General features: G+C 35.2%; 3 protein-coding genes across 6 annotated transcripts; all 3 read right to left on the bottom strand.

Annotated features, from left to right (window-relative positions):
- Window positions 1–818: 818 nt before the first annotated feature.
- Window positions 819–3,197, bottom strand: LOC115955635 (DNA topoisomerase 2-like). Of its 3 annotated transcripts, XR_004084159.1 has the most exons (5): window positions 3,105–3,197; window positions 2,146–2,718; window positions 1,830–1,948; window positions 1,691–1,722; window positions 819–1,277 (listed from the first exon to the last, which is right to left on the bottom strand). XR_004084159.1 is itself a non-coding variant. In XM_031073843.1 (4 exons), the coding sequence occupies exons 2-4, from the start codon at window positions 2,714–2,716 to the stop codon at window positions 1,260–1,262; spliced, it is 621 nt and encodes a 206-aa protein (XP_030929703.1). In that variant the 5' UTR covers window positions 2,717–2,718; window positions 3,105–3,197; the 3' UTR covers window positions 819–1,259. The 3 variants fall into 3 exon arrangements, 2 of the variants coding, with proteins under 2 accessions (XP_030929703.1, XP_030929702.1); XM_031073843.1 differs by lacking the exon at window positions 1,830–1,948; XM_031073842.1 differs by lacking the exons at window positions 1,691–1,722; window positions 1,830–1,948.
- A 111-nt stretch (window positions 3,198–3,308) lies between these two features.
- Window positions 3,309–6,366, bottom strand: LOC115956816 (DNA topoisomerase 2-like). The gene is made up of 9 exons (XM_031075102.1): window positions 6,256–6,366; window positions 6,066–6,168; window positions 5,862–5,929; window positions 5,671–5,763; window positions 5,531–5,587; window positions 5,345–5,440; window positions 4,712–4,741; window positions 3,589–4,020; window positions 3,309–3,497 (listed from the first exon to the last, which is right to left on the bottom strand). The coding sequence occupies exons 1-9, from the start codon at window positions 6,364–6,366 to the stop codon at window positions 3,462–3,464; spliced, it is 1,026 nt and encodes a 341-aa protein (XP_030930962.1). The 3' UTR covers window positions 3,309–3,461.
- Window positions 6,367–6,388: 22 nt separating this feature from the next.
- LOC115955634 (E3 ubiquitin-protein ligase SHPRH-like) lies at window positions 6,389–12,622 on the bottom strand. Of its 2 annotated transcripts, XM_031073839.1 has the most exons (7): window positions 12,153–12,622; window positions 11,466–11,626; window positions 10,414–10,917; window positions 9,604–9,804; window positions 8,853–9,108; window positions 7,570–7,736; window positions 6,389–6,472 (listed from the first exon to the last, which is right to left on the bottom strand). In XM_031073839.1, exons 3-6 carry the CDS (start codon window positions 10,596–10,598, stop codon window positions 7,620–7,622), a joined length of 759 nt encoding a protein of 252 aa, XP_030929699.1. In that variant the 5' UTR covers window positions 10,599–10,917; window positions 11,466–11,626; window positions 12,153–12,622; the 3' UTR covers window positions 6,389–6,472; window positions 7,570–7,619. The 2 variants fall into 2 exon arrangements, with proteins under 2 accessions (XP_030929699.1, XP_030929700.1); XM_031073840.1 differs by lacking the exons at window positions 11,466–11,626; window positions 12,153–12,622 and having other exon boundaries at window positions 9,604–9,724; window positions 10,414–10,499.
- Window positions 12,623–12,813: the final 191 nt, after the last annotated feature.

Genomic DNA, 12,813 nt, shown 5'->3' on the forward strand with positions numbered 1-12,813 from the left:
TTATAATATTTTCTTATATACATGGAGAATATGTTATTATAGTGATTTTTTTAAAAAAATATTATAGTTAGTTGACTAATTTAAACATATCCAAGAAGATTTTTAAAAAATTGTACACCCCCATTCTATGGAATACATGTTACATATTACAATAAGTTTAAATTATTATATAATTTTAGAATTGTAGCATTTTTTTTTCTTTCCAAATATAATTATTATACCTATATTGTTGAAATTTTAATTTTCAAGTAATTTTTTGAATTTTTATTATTTTTATTGCTTTTCTAGGGCCCATATCTTTATTTCCAATACCTATTTTGTTTGTATTTTTTAACCTAAAACTAAAGAGTTTGACAGAAATAGAATAAAATTTCATGCTTTTCAACCTAAAAATTAAGAAAAATAAAATAAAACTTCGAGCCCAAAACTGAATTGGACTGAATGGACCTAAGTGGACCGAATAGGATTGAAGTGGACTAAAATAGACTGAATGAACCTAATAGACCGAATTGGACTGCAGTGAACCGAATGATTAAAACTATAATGGACGGAATGGACCTAAGTGGACCGAATTGGACCAAAATAGACCAAAAGGACCAAATAGACTGAATTGGACCGAATTAACCAAAGTGGACCTAAGTGAACCAAATTAGACCTAAATGGACCAAATGGGACTTAACATAAAGTCATAACCCTTGTAGGTCTTGCATGAAATACATATGCCAGATCAAACGAGAGCTAAAGTTGATGCCAAAGTTGGCACTTAACATAAAGTCATAACCCATGTGTTTATAAAATGCTTACTACTTGTTCCGAGAAACTAAAACTGGTTTTTCAAATGGAGAAACCATCTTGCTTCTACAAAACCATCAGTCACGAATTGCTCAGAATGATACTGTCCCTTTTTGAAACACTATTTGAAAGAATCTTAACACAAGCTGATCGGACAAGTTCACAAAATATAAGCCAAACAATCTATAGAGGAAGTTCATACATCAAAAGGCACCATGCTATTCTCTCATAACTTGACCAATCAAAGACTTAAAAATAAAACGTATTATGCAGATCTTATATTAGTTGCTGGGAAGCATAAGCAGGTCTCCTTCCATTAACTTTACGCAGAATATGGTCTCCTCAAGGCCATTCTTTGGGCAAGCCAAGGTCTTTCTGAATCTGGGTCAATGAAACGAGGCATGAGGAACTGTTCTGCTTCTTCGTCTATCAATTCTCTAGCCCATGCGACCCTCTTTGATGGGCAACTACCTGGCCCATAGCACCTGCATTTTTAATTGAAGCATTCCATACTTATTTAGTGTGCTATTAAGAATAAACTTTCATAAAGACACCAGCATCCATTTCAGAAGAAAAGTCAAAGAAAAGAAAGTACAACCAACTCCACCAAAACAGTAATCCAACATGTTATCAATTCATTTTCATTTTCATCTCTACTCAGCATCAAAAAAAGGTTATCAAAGAGCATCTGCACTTGTTACAAGCTACCAAATCATAATGGTAAAATTGGCAAAAATTTTATTGCAATTTATTAATTATATGGTCAAAAATGAGATGTTCATAATAAAGGCTTATGGTCATTAAGCACAGGAATTAGCAAGCAAAGAATTTGAGAAGCATGGTGATGTGTGCTGGCAGCAGCCACACCAAATTGACTATGCTGGGATTGGACGCTTACCAAGTTAATTGAGTCATACTTTTCATCAGCATCTGTAAAACAAGAAAGGTATGTTGTAAGCACTTCACACACTAATGTAGAATGACAACAATTGAATTTAGCGGAAATTCATACAATCAATCTAGTATCAAGTAATTACATAATTTTTTAAGGTAAAATACAAGAAGCCTGGCCTGCACAGTGCTTTCTTCTGCTTTTGATGCCAGGTACAAGCAGGTTGGAGCCACAAGACGCGGATCATATTCTGTCATACTCTTTCTGAAAGCACAAAAAGAAGTTAAGCTTAGCAAGCAAAAGCACAACTGGGCATAAAAAATTGCTTGAATGTGCTTTCTTATGAGATGATGCTATTTTTGTTTTTTGTTTTTGTTTTCTTGTTTTCACTTTCATCAGTCACTTCATCAAATTCAGAATCCTCAGTGGCATGTTCACTTTCAGAGTCACTCAACACATACCTTGTTTTCTAACTTGGTTCACCCTTTGAGGTCTTGCTCTTGCTGGTGCAACTTCAATAGTTTCTTCAGTACTGGCAGAAGTAGAAGCAGAACCCCAATTTTCTTCATTTTCAGTCACTTCATTTACCTTACCAACCCTTCCCAACACAGAACCACTTTTCTTGTTGAATGGAGATGCCCTCATCTTTCTCACTTTCTTCTCCGGTGAAATCCTGGAATTTTCAGCAGGCTTTAACATGTCAGTTAAAAGCTTCTGGGCCAATGTCTGAGGCTGCTGCTTATTCGCTGCACCTCTCTTCTTTGCCGCTGCAGGGGCCTTAACTGCCTTTGCATTTGCAGCCAGTTTTCCCCCGCCCTTTTTCCTGGCTTCTGGAGTAGCTACAACTTCTATCTCACTATCTTCATCATCATCATCATCATCATCATCAATTTCATTAATATCATTATAATCATCATCATCATCATCAGATATCTCCGAAACAGTTGCCAAGGGCTTCTTCTTCTGTGCAGCAGCAGCCCTTTTGCTAGGTTCTTTCTTCTTGGCTGGTACTTTGGGCACTTCAGTCTCCATGGCTAGTTATAGATAAAAACAAAGAGAAATTTACTGTGGGAATACTTACAGAAAAAACAGTCCAACACATTCCCAATGATCACGGTAAAAGATCATGGAAAAATTCACAAGAAACTAATTATTAGTTCTGCTGTATCTCAAGTGGAAATTTTAGTTGGTGCTTGTAACATGGAAAATTTTTATCTATGTACATTACAGTATTTTGTTCTCTTATAATTGATTTTATGAAGAAGAATAATAGAAACACAATTTCTCACACAAGATCATATATTAACTGGTTTGCAAACAATATCCCCATATCATCCACTGTAATTTTTCTTACATTACAGCTGAGTTGTGTAAAGATCATAATAAATAGTCTAATGAAATATAATAATATAGCATTTACCGGCTGATTGATCAGGAGATGCATCGAGGTTATAGGCAGCAACTTCTATCGTTCTTTAACCTCATCCTTTCGAAGGAAAAATAGAACATACGAACAGAAACAGACCTTAGCAGGAGCTTTCTCTGGTAAATGAAGCAGAAGTAAACCAAAAATCAAACAAAAAGTAATTCCCATATAATAAACATAATATTTTTTGACACTTACCAATTTCCATTGCAGCCACAGATGACGAGACAGCTTCTGCAACAGATTCTGCATTATTTGCCTTCTTATTATTGTTCTTCCGTGGGTTCTTGGGTGCTTGTCTAGCAGACTTCATAGCAGCTTCACCCCTTGCTTTGCCTCTCATTTTCTTTCTTAACTCCTCTGACTCACATCACTTCTCTCTAGCTCCTAAATGACATAAAACTAAAAACAGTCAACAAATAGAAAGACAGAAAAATAAACAAATCATCACAAGGAATTGTTAATTTTTCAGTCATACATCGAGTTGCCCCTCCAAAGCATCAAGATCTGTCCTCCAAAAGGACTTTGGAGTTTCCTTTCTCAAATCATCAACCTCCTTATTGACCTTATCCCTTTCAGCGCATAACTCCTGAACCTTCTCAATGGTCAAGCTTCCAATTGCCATGGCCAGTAGATACTCATAATCACTTATCTGTACCCCATTACTACTGCTGTCAGCAGGAGATTTCACTTCTGTTTCTTCTGTATCATCAGTTGCACCAGCAACTTCTGGCTCAACAGCTTTAGTTTTCTTTGGAAAAGGAGTGAAACCTTTTGTTTGCAACTCAACAAACAGATCAGCTCTCTTCCTATTACTTACAATGATCTCTCCCTTCACAACTGCAAGGATAAACCTAACCTTGTTTTCTAACTTCAACAACTCCATTTCACGTTTGTTCAGTAGAAATTTCTGCACAAAATACAAAAACTGCAATTAATAATTGTTTCCCTAAGAAATGGCTGAAATTATTGAGTATCAGTGTTCTATTTGTGTTCACACAACAGGCCATGACATCAAAGGCAAAATAGACCCATTGTAATAAATTTGTTTTCACATACTCATTCTTCATTCCAACTAATGAAAAAACAATTTTTTTTTTTTTTTAACAAGAAAGGTGTGTTCCAAATCACTCATCACTAATACATTGCCAATGCCAACTGCTCCACACCAACATTCTTTCAAATTTCCTCTCAAGATATAAATTCTATGAAGCTGCTTAACAAGCTTGCAATTTCTTAAAGCAACAAAGTTTTTCAGCAATTAGATTATTCTGGAAAAAAAAATACAAAAAATAATAATAATAAACAAAATAGATTCCAATATGTTTGACTGTAAGTCTGCTATAAGATGCTTCCAAAAAGAGAATTTACTTACTACATTCAGGATTTCCTAGAGATTAATATTCATGGAGGAAAAAAATAAATAAAAATAGACCTATGTGGAATGTGGTCAACTTGTAAATAAAAATAATTCAGAATACTTGGGGATGTTGAACAAATTACTGGGAACTCTCAGCAGTAGAAGAAAAACATATGCTTGTCATGACGAATACCACCTCTATTTGGCAATAAAAATAAGTAGAGAAAAGAATGAAGCTTACATGGTAATCATCCATGTAATCACGACGGTCCTGCATAACAAATTAAACCTTGAACTTAGGACAAACTTTGAAACAATCATACAAGTCTTTTGAGTCCAAAAAATAGGGAGAGTTTTAGAGAGCCAGGTAGGGGGGGGAAGCTCTCTAAAACTCTCCCTATATGGAATGTGGTCAACTTGTAAATAAAACAATCATCAATCTGCATCAGTTTCCTATTATAAAATTCCATTAAAATAAAGAAGTGTTTCCATCAACTGATTGGCAGTACATTCAACATTATTTAGAAAAAAGGCCAAAAGCTTCCAATGAAAATCTTGGTTGGACACAACCACAGAGGAAATTCATTGTATTATTACGACATCTTCACAAAAATAAAATCTTGATATGAAAAATGTCTTTTGTCACGTCTGTAAAGAAGCCTTTGATGGGGAACAGCCATTAAATACACAGAAAATGCAACACAATCAATTAATTAATCACAGAAGACCAAAATTTCCTCAAAAATTAAAGGATTGGCTGGCCCAAGCCTATGATAGGCTTTATCACTTTTATCAGAAGGGTGATCATCAAACAACCAAAAGAAACAGATGAAATCATGAAAAATTTAAAAGGACTGATGCCAATTGTACAAACCCTTCTGTATCTGTCCTTATATCTATCCCTGTACCGTCGATCATAACCCCGCTCTCTTCTCCTCCTTTCACCTTCTTCTCTTGCTCTTTGAGCTTCCTGCATGATGTTTGAAGATTTAAAACCACTTGGAATGAAATTCAACTAAGACTAAAGAAATTGCAATCAGCAGTAAGTATCGTTAAGAACCTCTTCCTCTCGTGCTTTTCTCACTTTCTCTGCTTCCTCTAAGGCCTCTTTTTCAATCTGAAGTTACAGAAAAGATATGCAAATAAGGAACTGCTATTGATCTAGAATCTAACAATGAAGTTTAAGGAGAAGGGCCACACCTCCCTCTTTGCAAATACTTCTTCCACAACTTGTGTTGCATAATCTGGGTCATCACAGATCAAAACATTGTCGTAAACTGACCCACCCTTTACCTGCATTATTTGACCCCATTAATCATATAGTTTATTGATAACAAGAGCAACATAATAATCAGTCTATCTAGCATAGTAGATTGAGACTTATGTCCTACCTGCGAAACCTCAATTCCTACATACTTAATTGGCTTAAGCCCATAAACATCAGGGTCATCTTCAAACTCTGGACATAGGAAAAAGGAAACCACTTAATGTCAACTTCACAACTCTTTCTCCAACATCTCTTTTCATTAATTTTCCATAATTGGCGACATGTGAAGTCTTGTCTTTGTCTGGCTGTGAAAAATTCCAATAGAAACGATTGAGTGCAGAGTTCCTCTTCTGCAAATCTATGGCCTCTTCAGCAGATGTAATCATCCCTCCATGTTCTTTGTTAAGACGAAAGAGCCTTGCTTCATAATCCTGGGGAAAGAAGTCAAGAGATATGAAAAACCATCATAGGAATTAATTGTATAGCACAACATCAAGGTTAATGGACTGATTAGCAACCTGGAATAATCCATCTAGTTCACATGAAACACATAAAGGACCATCCCCATTGACAATGCAATTTCGGCAGTATCTCACTCGTTCAATATCCTCCTCTTTTGGTTTCTCCATAGTATGATCAATTTCCAGAAGTCGATCAAGTAACACTTTCCTAGATGCTTCCAGTAGATCCAAACCAGTCTGGATATGATACTTTAGAGAACTTATGCTTTGAAATCTGGGATAGAAACAATAAAAATTACTATCTAATTGCAATTTAATATTTGATATGTGTCATATCTACTTATTTTCCATTGAAAACTATAGGCAAAAGGCATCTTTGGTTTCTAAAGAAACATATTCCTAATTGGCATGGAACTCTATAATTTCTGCACTCTTCTCTTATTTGAAAAGTCAGAAACTTAAGGAATGACACCAATGTTTACAGCATGGGATGTATAATCACTGGTTCGGATGCAACTGCTGTTAGGTTTAAATCAAGAAACTTTCACACAATGCACACAATAATGTCTTTAATTTTAATAAATTCCAAACTTATGTCACCTTACAATAACCTTGTGGCTTAAAATTCTTAGCACAAAGTACTTGCATACGGACATTTTGTAGTCCTTGTAAGATGGAGAGATTGATGCAGAAGCAGAAAATTAGAGAGAAAAATAGAGAGGGGGGGGGGGAGTCGCGGATTACTGTTCATATTATTGCAGTGCAGGTACTGTGGGTTGATATTTAGGTTATTTTGTATGGCTGATATTTTATTATTTTCAAGGGCTAGGATTTAATTTTAATTAGGGCTTCTAAGTTATAAAAGTGTTCTTAAGAATTGTGATTAGATTTACTGAGATTTGAGAATTTTTCCGCAAAGAAAGTTCTTTTACTCTGCCCTAGCCCAGAGGACTTGCCCCTTGTGGTGTTTTGATCTCTATGGCTCCCTCTTTTATCTCTAAATATCTCTAGTAACAAGACGACCTGTTTTTGTGGGTTTATCAAAAGACTATTCCAGAAATATAACTTTAACATAAATAAGAACCACAACAGAGTCAATTTGAAATATAGGAACTTGACCCCATTTTAAGCGTGGCCTGTTTTTCGCTAAACACATTTCAGAAATTAAATACCAAATATTAACTAGTGGAGTTTCTTCACAATAATTATGCTGATGCCTAGAGAGTATCACAGGAAAATTCATGAGGTGGAAAATCATGTCTAAATACAGTTGGAGGCAATTACTGAAAAACAGTTCAGGAAACTGAGAGGAATAGTCACATTATTCATGGCAAAAGGGATGTAATATAGAGGTTTAAAACCATAACTAACCGGGATGCAATTCTTGATGACCTTGAATTATTTAGTTTTCCCGAGATGGCTTATTCAATCTTTCTGAGCAACTCGCTTGAGAAGTCCTTGTTTTGCTCGGCCTGATGAAGTACTTCCAACCACCAAACTGTATGTTGATCTTTTCTGTCTCTAAGTGCGTTAGAAACCTTCAAAAAAAAAAAAACAAACATGATTTAAGATTTTTTTTTTTTTTGATGAGTAAGTTATGGCCCCAGGGGGGAGAAGAAATTCGAACTAGTGACCTTTGCTTCATGAGGCATGGTCCCTAGCTGATCGTACTACCCCTTGGGGTTGACTTTAAATAAACTATAAGAAATAACCATTGACATATAAAATATGATCTATAAAATTCAAACTACCAGGAGGTATGATGATAAATAAAGAAATAGTAAAATCTTGATTACCATATCTTGAAGTGCCCTTACACAGTATGCTACTCAATGCTCTCTACATGTATCTAACGGCATTATTATATAAATACACCAATATAATTGCCCATAAGTCATGACAAATTCTATCAATTCAACTGTTAAGGAACCTAATGGTAGCTTTCATCATGTCAACATAAGAAAAAGGGTCTTTCATTTTCAGTCCACATTTTTTCATGGTCATCAAAATAAACACCTCTCTAAACTCTGTCTTCTTCCAAGAGAAAGATCAAAGTCTACCATTCTTTTTCCTTTTTCATCCCTGAAAAAAGGAACGTCTTTAAAATTTGATTGATACATTTAGTGATTGTTGACAATTAAAACTTCTCTTATTATGTATCCTTATACGGATTTAGCATATATATAACTGCATACCTTATAAAGAATACAATGACCTTTATTTCAAGGCACAACCCAACAAATAACTACAAGTATATCAAATTATAATTCAAACTTTGAATAGGGCATAGGTATCAAAATGGATGAAATATTGACAAGTCATTTAACTGTATTGATTTCTGTTAAATGTCTTCCAAAACCCTGGGCAAGGACAGGCAGTAGCCATTATTTAATATAAGTATTGACATGGCAAACAACAGTGTCAAGTGTCCACTATTTCAACCTCAACTGCTAGGGTGGTACCAGTATTTAGCCACTGAAAGTACTTCAGGAGGGTAATAGAGAAGAAAAAAACAAGTCATTATATCATCTCATAAAGAATTTGCAGCATAAAGGACTAACTTATTTCTGATCATACGAAAAGCTGTCCCTGTCCAAGTTTAAAATTCACCTTGCATATACTTGATCATTGAACAATAAAAAATATAGATATACCTCATAAGGATCTCGTATAACTTCAATCCACCACCTAGAAACATCAAAAGGACTTGCTTTAAGAAATCGTAGAAGTCCAAATAAGTCATCCAGTTTGCGTTGTATAGGAGTCCCTATAATGCACCAACGATGCTTAGCATGTAACCGAAGAGCCATTTCCGTGGCAGCAGCAGCATTGCACTCCACCATTTGAGCCTCATCCAAACAAACCCTCCACCAGAATATTCTGGTCAGAGGAGTTGGAACAACGGGATACCTGCAACAAAATGACCACTCATCTTGATACATTCTACTCAGAGATCTGTGTCTGAAATCAAAACATTACTGTGTCTATGGAATGGTATAGAAGGAAAAACAAAAGTAACAAATTTTGTACCTTTTTTATTTTTGTTTTTATAAGTAATGTAAATTTTATTCAGACCATAAAACGGAGTCACCCAAGTGTATAGGAAGTACACAGCTAGGGACCAAAACAATCAAAAACACAAATTACAAGCATCCATCAAATCACTATTGAATTTTGTACTTTGCATCCGAAACTATGAAAACTTGCAATCATCACACCAATCATAATAAATTTTGCAAATTGCACCACATAACTTGATTGACTATTAAAATTAACAATCACTTGCACATGATTGTTAATTTTAACAATCAGTTAGGCTATGGGATGTAATTTTGCAATACAATCCATGAAACAAAGTCCAGGCAAGGAAAAATGGTCATTACAAACAAAAGCTAAATTACAGACCTCTTCTGGAATCTCATTAAGCACCGATCACCTTCATGCCTATCAGAGTCATGTGATAGATCTTCCTTAAGCACATCATATGTGGTTAACACAATGTCTGCACCAACAAGCTCACTGATATCTGCTACAGATGTATTTGAAAGAGGAGTGATTTTCACGCCTTCATAGATACAAGTTTTTAAGGAACCTGGATGTGTATGACTAGGATAATATATAACAAATAACAAGTCAGTTGGTACAGCAGTTTGATGCATCAGAAGAAAAAGAATACAGTAACAAATTCAACAAACCAGCCTGGACATGGGTCCAAATTGAGTTGTTTTTTTAATTTCATTGATATGGACTATCTAAAAAAATATGAATTTTTCATCCCAAAAGAAGTGGAAGTAGTTAGTTAATTTAAAGCACATATAGTAACAGCAAGGATGAAATTTGGATCCTATGTGTTTGCAAGTGTGCACAAGAAATATAAATGTTTGTCATTACACTTCTGAGTAATTTTTCTCCCATAAACACAATGGTTATGTGTGGCTAAATTTTTTCCTATAATGCCTTCTTCATGGATCTTAGCAAAAACACGATTCTTGGATGACTGGAACACTGGTTAAAGCTATAGTGATAATAATGTCAAAGGCTAAGAAGAGCCAAAATCCCAGTAGATCTTCTATGACATTAATGATTGATTGCAATATAGAGATCAAGAACTAGTTCATTATTACAAATCAACAACCAATCTAATCTAAAAATTAACTCAAATGTACTCTTAAGAGATATTGAGGTTTTGAGGACAGTTTAAGCAGAAAATTATACCGTATAATTTCAGCATGCCATTGGGGCAATATTGGAGCTGGGCAGACTATAAGCGTGGCACCAGTAGCAACAGGAGATTCAGTTGCTTGTATCAGTTCCAAGCACAATGGGCAAATATGTTCCCCATCTCTCACAACTATGTCGGCATTATTTTGTTTCCTTGTGTGCTTTTCGAACTCACCCATTGACCCTTTTCATATCGTTGTCCGTTGGAAATTTCACTTGATTTTAGACGTTTTCTTTTAGGTGAATATCCAACACAATCTGCGTGTTGCCAAGAATCACATATGTCGCACTGCACCCATAATCCTTTATACTTTCGACTCTCACTAACAGCTCCACATATACACTCAACACGCTCCCTTTTCAATCTCTTAAGATTAATTTTCTGATGCCCAGGAAACTGCACTTCAGTATTAGCAAATATGCCACATTCAGATGCTGACTTCCGATGAGCAAAGATGCAAGCAAGCAATTCAACTGTTTTTCCCAAACCCATCTCATCTGTGGAAGTCATAAGAGTCATAATCATCATGGTCAAATCAATCAGAGCCACATCATATTTGCACACCCTTACTACCCTTACAATTTGAAATTTGCATAATCATAGCCACAATTTTCAGAAGATTTATTATAGCTTTTTGCCATCAATTGAATTATCCAATAGAATGAGGACAGGAAAAAAGAAAAGCAAAAAGAATCATTCTTAAGTGTATTCCTCCCCTTACTTTCATTTCCGGAGGCCAAGACAATTTTACAAATTTTGGAATAAGCACAGGTGAGTTAGGACAAGTCAATATCATAACTAGTTCTCACTCAGGCAGGCCTACATGTCCAAGCTACTTTTCAAGGTTTCTATCACAAATTAAGGCACCAACATGCCACTCTAAACATTTGGGAGGACATTTAGGCCCAAATCAAATTGAAAACTAATTAGAGAAGAACAAGTAGTGACATAATGTGAAACACTTGATTACAAATTATGCATAGAACATAAACAAGTCCACATCAAATGGAACGACATGGAACCAGAATGAAGAATAGAGCCTTACCTTTTCCCTGCTATAATGGACTCATATGCTTCTGCAGCATCAAATTTTTCCTGGTTTCTTTGAACGACATGCAATAGGTCACTCTTCACATCAATTAATTGTTGAACCGTGTCAAAAGATAGCTTCAAATAAGGTTTGTGCAAGCCAGACAAATGGTTTTTCTGTCCAGAAGCATACAAAGATATCAGAATGCATATATAGGGATACAGAATTATAATACCAACTCAAGAATAAATAATGATAATGATGTGCAAGGATATGACAATTAAATAACCAATCATAACAAGCCCACTATAGTAAATTAAGTCTGCAGGTGAATGATATAGATTATAAAATTATCTGCAACAATTATTTTAGCATGGTACGACCTAACACTCCAAAAAAGATGATTAGCAAGAAAATGGGTTGAATAGACAACTATACACCCTAACTGCAAATTTGATGTATTTTTTTGCAAAACATAATGGTTATTTAATCATGAAGCATACAAGGAAAGATAACAAAAAGGTGGAATGATATAGTTTAAATATTCTTTGTCAATCATAAATAAATAATGCAATCCTATGCATACTTCCAGAATTTCTACAATTTAATGATAGGCTAACAAGAAAAGGCTAATGACCAAAAAGCAGAGCATAAGCCCAACTTCTGCATGAAGTACAAATTCAAGCAATAAAGATTAATTACCTGAGCCGCAGAAGTTGCACCATGCCGTTTTGGCAGCTTACTCCGATCAGGTGCAATAATTGGGTTCTCAAAGTTACTCACCAGTTCATCTTTCGGAGGTTCATATGGAGGCACGTTTTCAAGTTCTGCTTTACAAGCAGCAAGAAAAAGTTAGCTTTAATGATTCTTTGTTACCGAGATTCTTCTTGCAACCTCACGTGTTCCACTTCTTTATATTTCTTTCTAATACCCCTTAGGAAAAAATATAAAGAAATGGAAGACCTGAGGAAGCAAGAAGAATCTCGGAAACATAGAATAATTAAAGCTAACTTTATCTTGCTGCTGCTGAAGCAGAACTTGAAAACATGCCTCCATATGAACCTCCAAAAGATGAACTTGTGAGTAACTTTGAGAACCCAATTATTGATTTATGCCTCAGGTCGTGGGTTATGACGTGAACCCACGACCTGAAGCTTGAAGCCCATTTTGACGAAAATACTTTTCAGTAAAAAAAGATTAGAAACCTATTAGAAATAAGTCATGCCATGGAAAACAACACACCCACGAACCATTTACAAATTTAATTGTATGAAGTAACCAACCTCAGTATTAATCCTTGCTTTAGATATGGCATCATCCTTGAGCAACTTCTTCAATACCTGCACAAAGTTCACTAACCATT

This window comes from Quercus lobata, chromosome 8 (genome assembly GCF_001633185.2).
Source record: "Quercus lobata isolate SW786 chromosome 8, ValleyOak3.0 Primary Assembly, whole genome shotgun sequence".
NCBI lineage: Eukaryota > Viridiplantae > Streptophyta > Magnoliopsida > Fagales > Fagaceae > Quercus > Quercus lobata.